The following is a 21,413-nucleotide window of genomic DNA, read 5'->3' as shown; positions in this document are numbered from 1 at the left end:
AATTACACTTATTTTAGTTTTATCTGAGCCTTTGGTAAAGGTCAGATGGTGACTAAAAAGCTCAGTTTCTCTAACTAATGGAGTTTGTGTCCATGCCAGACATTTTGGAAATATCCCAATGTTATACCCATCACTTGACTCAAAAGTCATTTACAGAGCAATCTGCTCTTTCTTTCCTGAATCTTCCCCCACCACATGCTTGATGTTACTATGCACCATTGATGCACACAAACATCTAATTAATGTAAATAATCAGTATTTATGTTTCAGAGATGGATTGATCAGTTATACTTGTTTTGTGCAATTTTGCCTCCTCTACAAACAGTTTAATGACCTCAGCATCAGACACTTCGGGCATCCCACTTGTTTGGGCCCATATATCTATAGCAGATCCAGAAAAAAAAAAGAATCTTTTCGGCTCAATGATTTTTTTAAAGAGCTAGAACAAATTTAGATGAGCAACAATTCAAGACATGCTTTATAATTACAGATGTAAGCAGATAAAGAGTGTTGACGGGACATAAAATCAAAGACAGAAATCTCTAAGTAGCCGACTACTTTTAACCTTCCCTAGCTTAGCCTAATACTAATCCCTCAAGGCTAATTTAGTCCAGATAGAATCTTACTTCGAAGCCTCTATAAACAATAGCTAAAAGTATTCCCATGAACATTAGACATTCTTATTTTTCACATTGAAAAAGTTTCCATTCCTAATGCATGAAACTGTAACCTCTCTGTAATTCAGTTTGATAATAAAAATATATATTAAAAAAATAAAAAGAAAAGGTTTCCGTTGTATCACTTTTTTGGTCTTCAGTGATTTCTCTCTTTGTCGCATCCTAGTAGGACATTTTAGGGAAACAGTCCCATTTTCTAGAAATGTTTAGTATTTTACATATCATCTTTAGGCTTATTTCATAAGCATAAGTGTTTAGATGCTGGGTAGCAGTGGCTCACACCTGTAATTCTAGCTACTCAGAAGGCTCAAATCTGAGGATTGTGGTTCAAAGCCAGCCATGGCAGAAAAGTCCATGGGACTCTTATCTCCAGTTAACCACCAGAAAACTGGAAATGGCGCTTAAACCTCTAGCCTTAAGCTGAAGAGCTCAGAGGCAATGCCCAAGTCCAGAGTTCAAGCCCTACAACCATCAAAAACAACCAACAAACAAAAAACATAAATGTTTAATCCTTTACATGTCATATTTAATTTTTACACTGTTGTACACAGAAAGAAACGGAGGACTTGGAAATTCATTTGTCTAATGTTATCTTCATAATGTAATTGTGTATGTATATAAAATTCATTTCTACTCATACTACATCATGTTCTAAGTAATTTTTCCAGTGAGTAGATATTACTGTATGAATGATGTCCAATATAGTGTTCAATGTCATTACTGTGTTAAATGAAAATTAAATACAGGAATTTTCTCATGGAAAAAAGAACACTAAGAGAGTCTAGAAGCTTAGATTTGTCTTCAATTATGAGCCAATAATCAAATTTACAGGTTTCAGATTCCTTATTCCATCTACTGAATCTGTTTCCATGTCCTTATCACTCTCTGTGAACTTGTCCTTTATATATCTTTATCTTAATAAGACCTAGAAGATAAGACATAGTATTAATACAAAATAAATATTGGGTCCGCAAATTTTAGTATCTAGGATTCAGAATTATAAATCCTTTCTCCATCTATTTTATAGTTAGGTCCTTTGTGGCTAGACAGCTTTCTGAAATTTACTAACCCTCGACAGATGTTTGACACATGGATGAATACAAAAGGGAATTAAAAGAAAGAAATCAAGCCACAAATCCTATCCACCATAGTGCTTTCCTTTATGTACAGTCATATTTGTACCTCCCACTTGAGATAGCTGAGGACTCACTTCACAAGCATGTCCCCAATCACTAGATGGTGTCTGCTCCCTCTGTATATTAGACTCTAAGTACAAAATTGTCTGAAAACCTGGGGTTGCTTGCTTCATTATCCTCACCAACATATAGTTGATTTACCTAGAAAGTTGGTTTGAATATCAGACTATCTTTCTTCAAGGACAGACTTATAGAAAAATTACAGAAGATTATGAGTAATATGAAATCAAAGCAAATGAAGGAAAATAAAATGTATATTAAGTAAAGTGAATATTTCTTCATGTTTGAAGACTTTGTAGTGTCCTGGATTTCCCGAGCATAGGAAAAAGTGAATATGTGAATTAATGAAAAGCAATCAAATCAAAAGTATAATTATTCAGTAGATCTTAAACCAGGTGATTCTCGGTCCTGTTGCATTAGTCTGAGTTTGTTCATTTTGTGTTTCCTTCCTTAGTCTGTGAATTTCTGGTATGTGCTGGTGATGAATGATGAGCACACAGAGAGACGGTATCTGCTGTTTTTTCTTCTGAGTTGGGGACTGCCATCTTTTGTAGTGATTCTCCTCATCATTATTTTGAGAGGAATCTATCATCAAAACATGCCACAGATCTACGGACTTGTTCATGGGGACATGTAAGTACACTGAGGCAGCACAGTGCCTTTTTAGCCCTTTTGTACCTCAGTAGCCTTACTGGATGGTGAACAGTTGCTTAAGACTTATGACCTCAGGCCTTTGGGGAAGACGTTTGATCTCTTGGCACATTGTCTGGAGCTTTCCTTCCTCTCATCACTCCTTGAAATAAGAACTTACGCTCTCAAATTGCTTTGATACTTGCAATTATTTTCAAGTGAGTTAGGGGTATTCAATAATTCATATAATTTGTATCTAAGCCTAATTTAGTTTATTAGATGGAGATAGACAATCATGTCTTGAAAGATCAAAGCTGTATGAAATTTTTGGTAAAGAATCTGTTAACAATTAAGGAGTTTGGCATATTATCTGTGGAATGTGTTTTCTGGAAGAAGCATCATTAATGGTAAGATGTCTAAAAATGGCATCTGAACGCAGTGACTAAAAGTCCAAGGCAATAAATATATGCCCATTGAAGTATTCTGGCATTAGAAAATGCATCACTTCTTCAGAAATGCTACATATATGCCTGGCTTAATCCTGAATCTGGTAATTCAGAGATCTGAAAATTACTCAGTTTTTGTATTGATGCCACATGAAGGAGAAACAGAATCAAATTTTGGTAGCAAAAGAGTTTAACCAGATACCTTGGTCTGACAAGGTATCTTGTACATTCTTGTACAAGGTACAATACCTTCTTCAAGGTATTCTTGTACATTTTGAAATACAATATTTCATGGTAATTCAGTTAAAAATATTTTTTTCACTGTGATTTCTTCTTTGACATATAAATTTCTTAAGCAATTTATAGTTTAATCTTAAATTTACAATTTAATCTTATTGTTCAATTAAAACACCAAATTATGAAAATACTTGGTAATATATACAGATTTTATTTGTTTGCTCTGTGTTCCTAATTTCATTTTCATGTATTTTTTTCTTATTTATTGTCAAAGTGGTGTACAGAGAGGTTACTGTTTCATACGTTAGGCCTTGTGTACATTTCTTGTACTGTTTGTTACCTCCTCCCTCATTCTCCTCTTCCCCTTCCCCCTTTCCCTCTCCCCCCCCCCCCCCACCCCATGAGTTGTTCAGCTGATCTACACCAAATGCTTTTGCAAGTATTGCTTTTGGAGTCCTTTGTCTTTTTATCTTTTATATCTCAATTTTGAAATTCCCTTTAACTTCCCTAGTTCTAGTACCAGTATATACAGTATCCAGTATAGTGAGATAAGGTACAGTGATAGTGCAGGTCCAATCACAGGAAGGGGATGCAAAAGGACCATCAATAATAGAAGCTACGGTTTCACATGGCATGTACTAATTGGATATCCTTGTTTATTCATATACAACCCTATGAGCTTCAATATCTTTGCACAGATTTATTTTAGCACTTTTGTTTCTTTTTCAAATGCTTATTCACTCCCCATTATTATTTTTATTGTTTGCTCATACTTTTCTATGACTTGAAGCTTTCAGTGATGTGAAAAGGGTTTGAATGTTTTTCTCTTATTCTTTCTTTTTTCTTTACTACTTTTTTTTTTGAGTCAAGAGGTAGGCTATATTAAGTCTTTTAATTTTTGTGTTTTTTGAACTGTTATTCTCTATCAAAACGGCTTTCTCTTATCCATTTTAAGGAAATTTACAGTTAAATACTACAATGAGAATTTTTGTGATATCAAAGTATTTCAGAAAAGTATTTAAGGCTGGGGATATAGCCTAGTGGCAAGAGTGCCTGCCTCGGATACACGAGGCCCTAGGTTCGATTCCCCAGCACCACATATACAGAAAATGGCCAGAAGCGGCGCTGTGGCTCAAGTGGCAGAGTGCTAGCCTTGAGCGGGAAGAAGCCAGGGACAGTGCTCAGGCCCTGAGTCCAAGGCCCAGGACTGGCCAAAAAAAAAGAAAGAAAGAAAGAAAGAAAAGTATTTAAAATATGTTGGGTGCTAATTAAAATTTTCAAATATAATAATAATAATAATACAACTAACATGTGGACAACATTTAAAGTAAATTAGTCAGGTGCAAAATGGTGAAACTGAGATGCCTCAAGAATCTTGGACTGACTTCCTCCTAATTTATTAACAGGAGGACTAATGACTACATTTTAATTTGAAGTGTTAAGAACATAGGTATTTGAAATAGCAATCGGAATAAAGCATTAGAAATAGATAATTGTAAAACTGCAGGAGGTACAGTTGTAATAACAAAGATGTTTGCAATTTGCATTTCATCTTAATTGTTAGAAACAACGTGAAGATTTTAGTTGTCCTTACTTTTCAAGAGCACTGCAAAATATTTTGCAGTCTCCCAGAGACTATTGTTTGGAAATTTGAAACCTTTCATGCAACCAGAAATCTTCAATGTACATTATTCAAGAAGCAAATGGCTTATGTATGCAGGAAGTTCTGATGTAGACACCTTTAATCAAAAAGGAAATGCCCACAGTGTGTCCAACAAGGCATTTAATACAATTTAAGAAAGACAATTCTTGTTCAAAGAGATTTCCAACAGTCTCTTTTGTGCTTTTATTATCTATTTTGTAGCTGTTTTCAGTTGCTCAGTTTGTTTTTGTGCCACTCCTGGGGCTTGAACTCGGGGCCTAGGCATTGTCCCTGAGCTTTTTTGCTGAAGGCTAGTGCTCTACCACTTGACCTCCATTTCTGACTTTTTTATTGGTTAATTAGAGAAAAGAGTCCCATAGACTTTTCTGCCTGGACTGGCTTTGCACCATGATTCTCAAATCTCAGCTTCCTAAGTAGGTAGGATTAGAGGTGTGAGCCACTGGCACCCAGCTACATATTTTGGCACTTCTTATGAGTAAAGACAAGTGTGGAGCCTATATTCCTATCCATTCAGGAGACTGAGGTCGGAAAATCACAGATCAAACCAGTCCAGGCAGGAAAGTCTGTGAGATGCTTTTCCAGAAAGCTACCAGAAGATCTGAAAGTAGAGCTGTGGCCCAAGTGGTAGAGCATTAGTCTTGAGCAAAAGCTCAGAAACAGCACTCAAATCCTGAGTTCAAGCCTTTAGGATGAGCACAAAAAAAGAAAAAATAATAATAACTTAAAAGAATGTTTTAAAAAGGTCAGTGTGATATTTCTTTTTAAATAATGTGATTTTTCTTCTTTCTTTACAAAATGTATCAATATTTCTTTTTAGAAATTAAGGGAATCAGAAAGGATTTGATTTTAAAAATAAAACTAATTTGTATGTTCTTCATTAAAACATAAGCACTTTTAATCATTAAACTTTTTTCTTATGTTGAAATCCATATATTTTTGTTCTGTTAGAGAAAATTGCAGTTACACAGTTGTATCCCACTTAATTCTTCAATCATTTGACTTCTCTTTGCCAATAAGTACACCTCAACATTTCAAATGCATTTAAAACATCCATCTCTTGGTCAAAGTTGTTAAATGTGTTTCTATTCTTCAGCCTTAACTTCTCCCTAGTCCCAATTTTAGTATTTGCCAAGGGTATGCCAACGTAATGAAAATAAGGCTACAGATATTGTAATCTTTATTTTTTCCCTCTCTTAATTTTCTTAAGGTTAAGGTGTTCAAATATGGGATGAGATGATTTATAATTAGTTTAATAACAAACCCAAACCGAAATAATTTTGTGTTTGAAAGCTAAAGAGAAATGCTACAAAACTGTGCCATGTTAGAAGGAAATATTTGTGTGATGATTAGGAAGGTATCACATGGCATCATGTAGAAGTGCAATGAGAACCCCTTCATCTACAAAAGAGAAGCCTTGGGGATCCAAAAAGGCTTTCTTCAAGTTCTCGCAAATGTTTCCGTAATTTAATTCCATAATTAGGGTTTATAAATTTGAATGTCTGTTTTGAAAGTGTGTTTAAATCAATTATATCCAATCCTACACTAACAGTGAATGTCCACATTTATTCTAAACTTCATAGATTATCTATTCTGGTTGATAAAGTCAGTGAATGCGCAAGAAGGTATTTGGTTCACCAGTTTGCTTCAAGATTCCAGTTATTGAGTTGGAGTGCTTGCCTAAAATTCATAACTGGGGTAGGAAAGAAAAGAAGTTGGAGGAGGAGATGAAAAAGGAAGAGGAGGAAGAGATGAGGAAAAGGAAAGAGAAAAGTAAGAGTGAAAAAGGAGAAAGGAAAATATAGGCTAGATTTTGCTTGTTGGTTTTTTTTGCCTCTTTTTGTGATGCTAGAGGGCAAAGTAAATGATGAGTGATAAGTGAAAATTCTCTTCACTTAGCAGAAAAGAGAACCCCAAATACTTATATAAGGAGGAATTTTCATGAAAATTTTCAAATATATCAAACCTTTTTAACATCAGTTCTAATTTGTTACGGTTATTGTCTATAGCTATGTCAAAGCTGCTTGTCTTGCAGTCTTCAACTTGTTTGTCAGCAGTCTTATTCCTCTAGTTGCTCAAGTTAGATCATTTGGAGTCATCGTTGGCATCACCTTCTCACCCACTTTCTACGAGCTCTTAGTCATGGGGCTATTGATCCTTTTGATAACATGTAAAACCTGTTCTCTCCTGTCCATTCCTATCATACAGACCTAATTCGGGTGCTCATGATCTTGAATGCAATCTCTTGCAATGAAGTTTTAAAGTCAGCTGTCTGAACATTTTGCTCAACTCAAATCCTTTTCCTTTTTATTCAGTTAGACTATATTAAGCTTAATTTCTGAAAGTGTTCTGAGCTTTTGGAAAATTATCACTAGATGAAATAATGATGCTCAGTGCTATAAACTACATTATAATAATTGATCTCCCTCCCCCCGCCCCCCACGCCTTCCTCTAGGCTGTAAGTCCCTGAAAAATCAGATCCAGGTTATTAGATCTTGGATTTTTCACCAGAGTGCACTTTTATACCCACTTTTTGATGAATCAATGACTCCGTAGTGATCACAGCATGTCTTACTGAAATCACCTTGTATTGTAAATGTAAATAATTCACAGGAAAAAAATCTGTAAGCAGTATGTCTCTGGGGAAGGATGAGGCAGAGTCACTGGAGCCTCTTGATGTAAGCCTCAGGGTCTCCTAGTTGTGTTTAAGGACAAAATCTACAATAATTTAAAGTTTGCGGGTGGGAATTTTTGGCAAATATCTAACATGTTACATTTACACTACTCTTTGTTACTACTTATTTTATAATCCAAGAAATTGGATTTGAATATGCTTATAGTATGTGTGTGTGTATTCTAGTTCTTTTATGATTTTTTTATATTCAGCTTCTCTTCACAGTTCTGTGTGAAATTCCTTGCTTCCTCATATAGTCTCCATCAGTTTCACACAGGCAAAACCACCACTCCTAGGTCCTGGAAGGCTCTGCTCACAAGGTACCTCATCTGCTCAGCAGGCTGCTCTATTTCAAGTATTGGTGGACCTCTTTCTATTCATTATTATAGTAGTAAACTGTATACCTCTTCCACAGTCCCTATGCATAAAACTAGAAAATAGTTATTTTAAAATTTCTGTATTCTCCTCACAAACTTCATCATCAGTTTGTCCATTTGTGATAAGATTCATGGTTTCCAGTCAAAATGGCTTTTCCTTTGTAGATTTGGTAAAGCTAGAAATGGGACAGGAGGGAGGCAGTGCTAACAGAAATGGCTTCACACTTAATAAACCTGCTTTATTAACTTGGAATTGCATTTGGTTGGAAGTAGTAGCAATTAACTGATTTATCCATTTACACTAAAACACCTTCCTCTCTGGGAAATCAACCACAATCTTCTTTAAGTACTGAGAATTCTTTCTGAACTTACTTTGAATCCATGCCTTTCCTTCCACTTTTCAAGCCTAATTGGCTCACTTCTTTTCCATTCTTCCTTCACACTATGCCTCATGTGTGACCTTTTTCTACTCACACTAGTAGGACAGATACACAATTTGGGATACTAAATAGAAACAGCTTCATGAGTTTGATAATACCCATAAGTTTCTCTTCACATTTAGATCTGCTTGATCTACACTCCTTTGCTCCTCCTATGTGCCTAGTAAAACATTTTCTACTTTATTCCTAAATAAAATTTGATTGCTCTCCAAGCTCTCTAGCAACATTCTTAGCTTACCCTATAACAGTTGGACATTCCATTTGTTCCAGTCTACTAGGAATACTTGTTATTCTCCTCTAAACAACTTAGACCTTTCTTTCTCTACCCTTCCACTTATACTATTTGTTTTAATTGAGTCTTTCCCCACTTGCTCTCTTAAAATCTTAAATTCTATGACCTCATTATCTCCTCTAGTCCCCAAACATTAAAAATAAAATTTCCTGAATATATGTGGATTGGAACTAGGGAAGGGAAAGAGAATACCAAAATCAAGAGACAATGGATAAAAAGAGAAATCTATGCAACTGAAATACTTATGAAATTATATGATATAAACCAATTGTACAACTTATGGGGAGATGAGGGAAGTGGAGAGTGGGAAGTCGGGGGGGAAATGAAGGAGGAGGTAACAAGTTGGATAAGAAATGTACTCACTGCCTTACTATAAAATCTAACTCCTCTGTACATCACTTTGACAATAAATAAATGAATAAAAATAAAATCTCCTATACATCTTTTGAAAATAAATTAAAAAATAAGCCAAGCACTGGTGGCTCATGCCTGTAATCCCAGATACTCAGGAGGCAAAGAAGTGAGAACTGTGGTTCAAAGCCAGACTGGAAAGAAAAGTTCATGAGACTGCTTTTTGCAACTACTAAAAAGCCAGAAGTGGAGCTGTGGCTCACGTGGTAGAGCACTAGCTTTGAGCAAAAGTAGTTCAGAGATAGCACCCAGGCCCTAAATTCAAGCCCAGGATTGGCAGAAATAAATAAATAAATAAATGAATATTAAAACTCATGAGCTACTAGAATCCTTCATTCATTTTTATTATAGTAACCTTTCTCTTCCATGAATAGCATTCATTCATTTAAACACTGGTGGCATATATTTTCTTATGTCATTATTAATGTAGCTTTTCTCTCCTTGCTACTTCTTCAGTTAGTATGCTAAGATAATAATGAGGAGAAAAAAAAACCTGTTTATAGCCTGAGATAGTGTTTGTGGTAAATGTTTAAAACAGGTAAAAATATACATTGTGTTATAATTCCTAATCAGCATTTCATTGACTGATTTGTGCTTTATCTTCCAAAAAGTAAAAATATCTTTTATTTACTGAAATGTCAGTTGTATTGATTATCTGCTTGGTTGTGGGCCAGTCATTATGTGGTGGGGATGTCTTCAGAATGTATCTGTGCCTACAGAGTTCTTTCTCCTCTACACATCTTCATCTCTCATTTCCTGCAATTCTCTCCCTCAGTTATACACATACCTGCAGAGACAAATTCCTCCAACTCTGTTGGCCTCCTTTGCTAGATGGATTCACAGAAGCTCATTAATGATTTAAGCAAAAGAAAGAATAAAAAGAAAGAAAAAGAGAGAGGGGGAGAAAAAGAAAAAGAGAAAAAGCAAGCAAGCCTATTCCATAAAAACCAGTCTTTTAGTCCTTAATTGAAGAAGCAGACAACCCTAGAAAAGACCAATTTTATGGATTTTAAGTAGTAAACGTGAGAGAATAATCTTAACTCCTTTAGCTTGAGCAGATAGGCTGGGGAGAGTTAAGTTGGAATAAAAAAATGATGCAGCCAAGAAAAGGAAACTGTGTAATTTGCTGTTTATTCATTCAGTCAATAAATACTAGTGAAGCACCTTTTATGTGTTCTCTACTAGGCATTAAAAATGTGGTAATAAAAGTAGTCATTATATTAATCCAGTGACAGTAAGAAGAATGAAAAGGAATGTTAAGGAGAGAACAGAACAACAAAGAAGAGAATATATATTACTACAGAGTGCAAAGCCTAGGTACATTCTCCTGAACGTATCTAGAAAACTACCAATGAACTATCAATGTAAAGATTGTTTCACTCTATCAGTAGACCCTAGCGTAAGAATTAATAAAAAATTGTAAAATAAGATTTATTGCAAGATGGGTATGCAAATTTAACAAAATGAATATAAAGAAACTGAAACATAGTTTGATTGGGGGGCTTAGTGGGAGAGGGTATATGAATGGAAAAGGGAAAAGAGAACAAATGCAGTCATAATACTTAACATACAAATACAATCCTAATATTTAACATATAGTTATTTATGGGGAAAAAAGCAAGAAACTTAATATGACTTGGGAAGGAAGAGGTCAGTAGGAGGGAGCAGAATGATGGAAGATATAACTGTATGAACATATAAATGTACTGAACACATAAATGGACATGTAAAATTGTAACCACCCTATACAACTACTTGAAGATTAAGTTGTACATATTATTATAATTAAAAGGGTTTTATAATATAATTATAATATCTTATGGTAATATTTTATATAAATATGTTAAATAACATTAAATAATATGTTATTACAGAATCATACATCACGGGGGCTGAGAATATGGCCTAGTGGTAAAGTGCTTGCCTCATATACATGAAGCTCTGTGTTTGATTCCTCAGCACCACATATATAGGGGGAAAAAAGCTGGAAGTGGTGCTATGGCTCAAGTGGTAGAGTGTTAGCCTTGAGCAAAAAGAAGCCAGGGACAGTGCTCAAGCCCTGAGTTCAAGCCCCAGGACTGGCAAAAACAAAACAAAACAAAAGAATAATACATTACTAACATAACTATATATGTGAATATACAGTTATATGTGAAAAATGAGTATGTGGCTTTTAGAGTCTGTTGCCAGACATGCACTGGAGGCTCATAATTGTAAGCCTATCTATTCATGTCCGGGATCTAGAGAATTAAGTTTCAAAGCCTGCCTTAGTAGAAAATCCACAAGAACTCCATCTCCAAAATAATCAGCAAAAAACAAAGCTGAAAGCTTAGCTTAAGTGGTAGCGTGTCAGCCAAGTAAGCATGAACTTGAGTCCAAACTCTGGTGTCTGTGATATATGTTTTCCATGTTTGGTGTTGCTAAACTTTAGATTTTTCCATTAAAAGTTGTTCTTGAACATGCCTGTAATCTCTTCTAGTAAGGAGGCAAAATAGGAGAGTACTCAGTCTGAGGAAGTCTAGGCAAAAAAGCTTAAAACTCTATGTAGAAAAGTCACTAAAACAAAATAATATTAATAGCAGCAATAATAACAATAACAAAATATGATGTGGCACAAGGGGTAGTAAAGGTCCTGAGTTCATTCTCCAGTAGCACCAAAAATGTGTATTCGCCTACAAGAAAACCATGTGAACTTTAGTTAAAGCACAGGGATGCTGTAATATAAAGTATAAAACAATGGAACCTTCCCTGTAAATCTGTAAGATTCAGAGTTAAAAATAAGCACCCTTTCTCCCTTCCAAAACACTTGCCAAACTTCTGAGGGTATTAGTAGATTCACAGGACACCCTGACATGCCTTTTGCTCTGCTGCATCAGGAGGGCGGGTGAAGTTGTCTGCACTGTGTGTGCCACTCAGCGGTGAGTCAGGAACACCTGATCCTCTTGTGGCAGGAACATAGGTGACTGCAGACAAAACACCCAGTCAGAGCAATTATTATATATTCCGTTTAACACACTGGCTCTTAGTAAGTGAAATGTTATCATTAAAGTGTCAAATTCTAGACATAGCCCCAGTGATATGTACTGTTCTTAATTACATTTGCAAGATATCCATCCCCTCCCTGAAGATATTTCTCAGTATGTGCTTTTCAAGTGACTTGTGGCACTTGAAAATTCTGATTTCTAGCTTCCTCCTAGATTTTGATTCTCCAGCTCTGGAGACGTTTGTGGAAAAATCTAACAGGTTGATGTTTGAAAACTATGGTCCTCAAAGCAAAAGTGTTTCTTGCTGTCTCTCATGAAAACTGAATGGTTAGCAGGAATGCAAAGTAAACATCTTATGTCTTGTTCCATGGAGTTATGCACAATCTGCTCTACTGAGCTGTTCCCAGGTACTTACTGGGTTTGCTAAGGAAAACAATGTCACTGTACGGAGAGCTTAATAAACAACCTAAGCTGACCAGATAAATTACTTTCTGCAAGTCTGTTCTGCTAGCCAGGTGTCTGCAGGAGGTCCCACGTGCGTTTTTTTATGACTGTAATCCTGCCCTGAAACCTTGGCATCACCTGAAACTCCAGAAAGCTCTAGCAGCCATCTGAGTTTCTCAGATAGTTCTCTCTGCTGTCTCAAGATTCCACAGTAGATGCCAGTGTACTGGATTTGGGAGGTGTAAGTAGCAGCATAGTAGGATAGGGAATTTGGCAGAGCCTCTTCAAGAGAAGTGTAAAAAGGAAAGCTGAGGTTTGTGTTACTTAGTATCTTAACCTAGGAATATTTTCTTTGGGTTCTTATGTGTTAAAGACATTTTTTTGCCCTTCTAGAAAGGAAAATCTTACCTTTCATACAGTATTTATTCTAAATTAAGTAAAAGGAAAAATGCAACTGCACATTTATACAAATAATTAGGAAGTTAACTTGAAGTCCTTTTTATAAAATAGACACATTGAGATTTCATTTAAAAGCAGTCACCCAAAGCCTACTTATGGCAATGCAATCAATATCTTCACACTTTATAAGCAATAGTCTATTTGCCCAGAATTTATGTGAATGCAAATGATGGAAACTCAACCCCAACTGGTGTGTGAGCCTTAAAATTTAAATGAGTAAACTGTGAATGAATGGATTACATCATTACTGAATTTAGAAGTTCAAACTGTCACAGTACTTGCTGTCACTTTAGGTGTTGAGTCAATGTCATGGAAATGAGCCATTTCTTTAGTTCAAGATATTTCCCTTGGGAGGAGAAAGATGGTGCCGACAGAATGGGGAGGCACCCCGACTCGCTCCAACTGAATAGCGAGCTGGGAACTCCAACACCCAACACCCCATCAAGAACCCAGCAAAACCAGCAGCCAGAAGCAGTGGAGAAATGCAGGAAAACAAAAAGGAGTAAAAAAGAAGAACCGAAAACCTACACGGAGCCGGAGAATCTCCGGGGTACCCTCCCCCCACCAGCCGACCCTGGCCCAAACAGGGCCAGGCTGGGAAAGGGGAACCCGGCGATTGGCAGACAGGCTGCCAGGAGCGCAGAATTCATATAGCGGGAGACCCCACGGACACAAGGCAGGGTGTGGACCAATACACACACTGGCAGCGACGAGAAGTTCGGGTCCACACCGGGTTCGGACAAGGGAACCCAGCGCGGCAGAATGAGGGAACTGGGGAAGCCACCACGACACTTCGCCAACCCTGAAGGGCCAACGGCTGCGCGGGACACACACACAAAGCAGCAACTGTGAGTCCCCCATAATCCCCTCCCCCAATGGGAGACCAGCTATCAGAGACCCACCCCCACCCCCGAGGGAACAAAGAACCCCCAAATCAGGCGGGGAGCTCCCATCAGGCGCTGGGAAGTCAGTTTAGCAGGGAAAGGGCGGAGCATCCCCAAGGCCCCACAGGTTCCTGAACTGGCAGAACCGGCCCCGCCCCCTTCCCAACAGGGGCCGGGGGACGGCCGGCAGTGCAAGCCCCACCCGAGGCGCCTGGACCTCGCAGACCCTTACAACTAAAATCACAGGTGCTGGTGGGCAATACCAGCCCAGCAGGGTCACCTGAGCCTGATCACATCCCCCTCTTGCAGTGGAGGCGAGGTCGGAGGGTGCCAAGCCACACCCGGACAGTCGATCCCACTGGGCCCCACACATACCGCCCCCCCCCCAACGGACTCGCGGGAGGGCGCAAGCACAACCCAACAACCCGGGGCTCGCTCTGGGAGGCATATACCACTAAAGTGCCTGTTGAAGTGGACGCACAGCGCACAGGAGGGCGGGCCCCCAGCGACAGCACCCGCTCTGGTAGGCGTACCCTGCACTGGTGGGCGGGGCCACAACGACAGCACCTGCTGCTGTAGACACACCTACAAAGAAGGAAGGGAAGACCTACACAGATCTCCAGATGCACAAATCACAAAGAAACATAACTCAGTTCATCAAAGGGCAAGCCAAATCGCCAGCTCCAAAAAGCAGCACGACTGAAGAGGAGATGGAGACTAAAAAAGCAAATGAGGCCATGTTAACAGGAATGATCAAAAGTGTCAGAAATGAAATCAGAAAACAATTCCAGGAGTTTAGAGCAGAAATCTGGAAGGACACCAAGGAAGCCAAGAAAAAAATGGAAGCAAAAATGGATACAATGCAAGCCTCAATTAAAGAAATAGAAGCAAAAATGGATACAATGCAAGCCTCCTTTAAAGAAAATCTCCACATCCTGAGAATTGAAATGCACGAAAAAATACATTTAAAATACAACTCTTTAAAGGAAGAAATTTCCACGATCAGATCTGATATGACAACCATAAATAGCTCTCTGACATCCATAAACTCCGCAATTGAAACCATAACACAAAGAGTGGACCATATAGAATCCAGAATCTCTCGCCTGGACGATGAAGCAGCTGACAACAACCAGAAAATGACCACAGTCCAAGAAAAGGTGAAGCTTCAGGGAAGACTAATCCAGGAACTAATGGACAAAGACAAGAGATATAATCTGCGCATAATTGGAATAGAACAAGGAGCCAAATACCAGAACAGAGGGCTTAATCATGTTCTCAATAAAGTTATTGCAGAAAACTTCCCCAATCTCACAGGGGACCCCATCAAGGTAACCGAAGCCTATAGGACACCTGGCAGGCCAGACCCCCAGGAAAGCCACACCAAGGCACATAATATTCAAGACTACAGACCTCAAGATTAAAGAGCAAATTCTGAATTCAGCCAAAGCGAAGAAGGACACTTTCTTCAATGGGAAGAGGATTCGAATAACATCCGACTTATCCACACAAACTTACTAAGCTCGAAGTGAGTGGAAGAACACCATCCAAGTACTTCAGAATAACAATTTACAACCTCGGATCAAATATCCAGTGAAATTGGAGTGCACATTCGGGGGGAAAACCAGATCTTTCCACACCAAAGAGGAGCTAAAGGAGTATGTGAATAAAAAACCAGCCCTACAGCGAATATTAAGAGGGGAACCCCACCCAACAGAGATCGTAAAAGACACACAGACAGAAGCAGAAAGAAACTTCAATAGCCAAAGTCCAGCAGAAAGACCAGCTCACTAAAGACAAGAAAAAAAAAAAAGAGGAAAAAACAGCCCAACAAGAAAATGGAAGGAGAAAAAACACCCTTATCCTTTATCTCTTTAAATATAAATGGTTTAAACTCCCCCATAAAGAGGAGCAGACTGGCAGAATGGATTCGCAAACAAAAAGTTGACATCTGCTGTCTACAAGAGACCCACCTTACAGCAAGGGACAAAAACAGGCTTCGAATGAAAGGATGGAGCAAGATCTACCAAGCAAACGCACCCACCAAAACGGCAGGTGTAGCCATTCTGATCTCAGACAAGTTGGACTTCTCATTAAAGTCAACTCAAAAAGACGAAGAAGGACACTACATATTAATACAAGGAAAAACCCAGAATCAAGAAATCACGGTGATAAATGTATACTCACCGAACAAAAGAGGCCCTACTTATGTCAAGGAAATTCTCACAGAATTACAGAGCAAGATAGACACAAACACAATCATAGTGGGTGACTTTAATACTCCTCTCTCTCCAAGAGACAGATCCAACACCCAGAGGATTAGTAAGGGAGCTGAGGACCTAAATAACACCATTTCCCAAGTGGATCTAACAGACCTATATAGAACCTTTCACCCTACAGAGACCCAATACACCTTCTTTTCAGCAGCCCATGGATCATATTCCAAAATAGACCACGTCATAGCCCACACAAAGAACCTCAGCAAATACAAAAGTATTGACGTCATCCCATGTATTATATCTGATCACAGTGGATTAAAGGTAACCCTCAACAACAAAGGATACCACAGAGGCTATACACACTCTTGGAGGCTAAACCCCACAATGCTATCCAACACTTGGGCCACAGACCAAATTAAAGATGAAATCAACGAATTCATAATCCACAATGACAAAGAAAACACATCACAAAGAAACCTATGGGACATAGCTAAGGCAGTGCTGAGGGGCAAGATCATTGCACTCAGCACCCACATTAAAAGAATGGAAGCAGAGCAGGTGAATACCCTCACGATGAAACTAAAACAACTGGAGAAACAAGAAATGACCAAATCTAAAACGACTAGGAGGGGAGAGATCACAAAGATTACAGAAGAGATAAATCTGATTGAAAATAGAAAGACCATTCAAAAAATAAATAAGACTAAAAGCTGGTTCTTTGAGAAAATAAACAAAATTGACAGACCCCTTGCAAGACTTACAAAAAAAAGAAGAGAAGAGACTCATATACGTAAAATCAGGGACTCCACCGGAAAAATTACAACAAGTACACACGATATTCAAACAATCATAAGGAGCTATTTCCAAAACCTCTACTCACTAAAAAACAATAATTTTACAGAAATGGATCAATTCTTAGAGAAGTATAAACTCCCCAAACTGACCCAAGAAGAAATAAATCAACTAAATAAACCAATAACTAACGGTGAGATACAGGAGGTAATCAAGAACCTCCCTACTAAGAAAAGCTCAGGCCCAGATGGATTCACCAATGAATTCTACAAAACCTTTAGTGAGGAGCTAATACCAATACTCCTCAAACTCTTCCGCAAAATAGAAACAGAGGGAGAAATCCCAAACTCATTCTATGAAGCTAATATCATACTCATTCCCAAACCAGACAAAGATCCAACAAAAAAAGAGAACTACAGACCAATATCACTAATGAACACAGACGCAAAGCTCCTCAATAAAATATTAGCTAACAGGATCCAGAAACTGATCAAGAAAATCATACATCATGACCAAGTAGGCTTCATCCCTCAGTCACAAGGATGGTTCAACATCCGTAAATCAATCAACGTAATTCACCACATAAACAGATCTAAAATTAAGAATTACATTGTTATCTCAGTCGAAGCCCAAAAAGCCTTTGACAAAATACAACATCCATACCTATTAAAAGCTTTGGAGAGAACAGGAATAGATGGAACATTCCTCAAAACAATAAAAGCCATATACAACAGACCAACTGCTAATATCATATTAAATGGAGAGAAACTTAAATCATTCCCTCTAAACTCAGGAACAAGAAAAGGATGCCCACTCTCCCCACTTCTGTTCAACATAGTGCTGGAATCCCTAGCCATAGCAATAAGGCAAGAGGAGGACATCAAAGGGATCCACATCGGCAAGGAAGAAATCAAGTTATTCCTATTTGCAGACGACATGATCTTATATCTGAAGGACCCAAAAAACTCAGTACCCAAACTCCTACACCTAATAAACCAATTTGGCAAAGTAGCAGGATACAAAATCAATCCACAAAAATCAGCATCTTTTCTGTACACCAGCAATAGCCAAACAGAAAAGGAAATTATGGAAACAATTCCATTTACAGTAGCCAAAAAAAGAATAAAGTACATAGGGATCAACTTAACCAAGGACGTGACGGACCTATTCAATGAAAACTACAAAAATCTAATCAGGGAAATCAAAGAAGACACAAGGAGATGGAAAGACCTCCCATGCTCATGGGTAGGCAGAATCAATATAGTGAAAATGGCCATATTGCCCAAATTGTTATACAAATTCAATGCAATACCTATCAAAATCCCAGCCACATTCTTCACTGAAATAGAGAAACCAATCCACAAATTCATATGGAACAGCAGAAAACCTAGAATAGCCAAAGCAATTCTAGGCAAAAAAAATAGTGCAGGAGGTATCACAATACCAGACTTCAAGCTCTACTACAAGGCCATCATAACAAAAACAGCATTGTATTGGTATAAAAACAGATCGGAAGACCAATGGATTAGAATTGAAGACCCAGAAATAAAACCGCACTCTTACAGCCAACTGATATTCGACAAAGGAGCTAAAGACATACAATGGAATAAACATAGCCTCTTCAACTACTGGTGCTGGGAGAACTGGGCAGCCATATGCAGAAAACTCGAAGTTGACCCAAGCCTATCACCATGCACCAAGATCAACTCAAAATGGATCAAGGACCTCAACATCAGACCTGAATCCTTGAAACTACTGAAAGACAGAATAGGAAAGACGCTAGAACTTATAGGCACAGGAAGGAACTTTCTGAATAGAGTCCCAGGGGCACAACAAATAGGGGAAAGACTTGACAAATGGGAATACTACAAATTAAAAAGTTTCTGCACAGCTAAGGTCATAGACACCAAAATAGAAAGACAGCCAACGATATGGGAAAGGTTATTTACCAGCACAGCAACAAAGGCCTGATATTGGTCATCTACAGAGAACTCAAAAAACTAAGCCCCTCCAAGCCTAATAAACCTATTAGGAAATGGGCAAAAGAGCTAAAGAGAGACTTCACAAGAGAAGATATAAAAATGGCAAAGAAACACATGAGGAAATGCTCAACATCCCTGCTAGTAAAGGAATTGCAAATAAGAACAACCCTGAGATACCACCTCACCCCGTTAGAATGGCCTATACTCTGAACTCAGGAAACAACAAATGCTGGAGGGGCTGTGGGGAAAGAGGAACCCTTCTCCACTGTTGGTGGGAGTGCAAATTAGTACAACCACTTTGGAGAACAGTATGGAGGTTTCTCAAAAAGCTCAATATAGACCTACCCTATGACCCAGCCATACCACTCCTAGGCATCTATCCTAAACAGCAAAACCCAAGATATCAAAAAGACATTTGTACTTCCATGTTTATCGCGGCACAATTCACAATAGCCAAAATATGGAAACAACCCAGATGCCCCTCCACAGATGAATGGAACCCAAAAATATGGTACTTATACACAATGGAATACTACATAGCGATTAGGAATGGTAAAATATTGTTATTCGCAGGGAAATGGTCAGAACTCGAACAAATAATGTTGAGTGAGACAAGCCTAGAACACAGAAAACAAAGGGGCATGATCTCCCTGATATATGACTGTTAACAAAGGGAGACGGAGAGACAGTAGAGACCAAGTCTGTGAATACTGTATATGTTTTTGATACATTGTATATTGCATATATGTCTACCTGACCTAGACAAGGGATAGAAAACAGGTCGTAAGATATCACAAGAAATGTACACACTGCCCTACTATGTAACTGCACCCTTTTTGCACAACACCTTGTAAAAAAATGTATGTCAATTAATAAAAAAAAAAAGATATTTCCCTTTGGGTGGCAATGTGATGGTAGTGGCTTTGAACTCTCCTTCTTTCAGCTACCAATCCAGATGAAAATGATTTTCTTATTTCAAGATTTGGAAAGATATTTTAATGTGCTAGGTGAAATTTTTTCTTTCATTTTTCTTTCTTATGGGTTAGCCCCTGTTTTCACTGTATTTGATTTGGTACCCTGAGAATTGTATATATTTTATCCAAATTAGGAAAAGGAAAGAGAATATCAAAATGGTGAGACAAAGGACAAAGGGCAAACCAGTGTAACTCACAAGACAATATGCTAGAAGTAACTTGGAGAGGGGGGCTGGAAGGAGGGAAAGTGGGAGAAAAATGAGGGAGGAGGTAACAGATTTGACAAGAAATGTACTCACTAGCTTACTATGTAACTGAAACCCCTCTGTACATCACCTTGACAATAAAGTTAAATTTAAAAAAAAAAAAACAGAAGGAAACATAGGGTTAATTTATGTACAGAAAGCCTTTGACAAAATTCACCTTCGATTTATGATGAAAATTCACCAAACTGGAAATATTTGCTTAAATGGGGACCTACCAATTCAGCCCTGATTTATGGAAAGAGATGTCTGGCTTTCTAGAGACAAACATTTCCTCTCTTACTGATATTTCTCTTTCTGATATTTCTCTTTCATGAATTGTTATGTACTTCTAGTAATTAATATTTAAATCTGCTGTAATAAAACTTAAAGTAAAAGGCCAAAGTTTTATGCGATATGAGGGAGGGGGTAACAAGTTTGACAAGAAATGTACTCACAACCTTACATATATAACTGTAACCCTTCTGTATATCACCTTGACAATGAAATTAAATTTTTTAAAAACCCTTGAAGTACTAGTAAACTAGCAATAAAGAAACCATTGGTCTTTGATTAATTTCTACCAGGAAAAAAAGATTTGGAAAGAAGTCACCAATGGCAACCTTATGGGCTTCATTAAGTTAATATCATATCTCAGCTAATAACTAAGTGTAGGAGAGTGAACAGCACTCACATGTCTATCCCTATACTAGAATAAACGCAAGGAAGACTGATGTCTACTGCACTCAAATAAAATGAATCTCAAAGAAAACTGCTGTTACCAGAACACTAGGTGGACAAAGAGCTAGCTTCTATCCACCATGCTAAGTAAGTAGTAAAGGGAGTAGCAGTGGAACTTAGGCAGCCATCCTTCAGCTTCTTGCCTACTTTAATGTGGTATAGGTGACAAGTCTTAGTTCAAATAATTTTAACCATCTTTCCTTATCTTAAACCATTTCCTAAGATCATTTAGCACAAAATGACTCCAATGTTAAAGCACTTCTCCTGGAAAATATTAGCTAGATTAATTATAATAAACAAAGTAGCTTAAGCATCACTTTGCTATTTATATACTTAATATCTAAGTTGGTTTTGGAATGCTATAATGAACTGTCAAAGGTGCATAACTTATAAAAATTTACTTGCATTGTGCTAGTGTTGTTGGAGCTCTAAGCAGCAAAACACTAGTATCCAGAAAAGGGCCTCTGGCGGTGTCATAACATGGTAGACAAGCAGAAGGGAATCAGCCCTGTACAGAACAGACTAAGACATAGGGTGGATACAGTTTATAACAACCTATCCTCAAGTGAACCGGCACAGGATATCCAACCACCCATTTCCGAGAGCAGTAGCCACTAAGGACATTAGAGCTCCTGTGACCTGATTTACCTTG

General features: G+C 37.9%; 1 protein-coding gene across 1 annotated transcript in view; it reads left to right on the top strand.

Moving 5' to 3' along the window:
* The window catches only part of Adgrv1 (adhesion G protein-coupled receptor V1), a 496,777-nt gene that overhangs the window by 337,603 nt on the left and 137,761 nt on the right, over positions 1-21,413 (top strand). Inside the window, exon 84 of the mRNA XM_048331390.1 lies at positions 2,328-2,506. Coding sequence (XP_048187347.1) covers positions 2,328-2,506 — 179 coding nt within the window. The remainder of the gene's footprint in view (positions 1-2,327; positions 2,507-21,413) is intronic.

The sequence above is a fragment of the Perognathus longimembris genome, chromosome 22, assembly GCF_023159225.1.
Source record: "Perognathus longimembris pacificus isolate PPM17 chromosome 22, ASM2315922v1, whole genome shotgun sequence".
Classification (NCBI taxonomy): domain Eukaryota; kingdom Metazoa; phylum Chordata; class Mammalia; order Rodentia; family Heteromyidae; genus Perognathus; species Perognathus longimembris.
The sequence above is the reverse complement of the archived record's forward strand: the minus strand, read 5'-3'. Positions and strand labels throughout refer to the sequence as shown.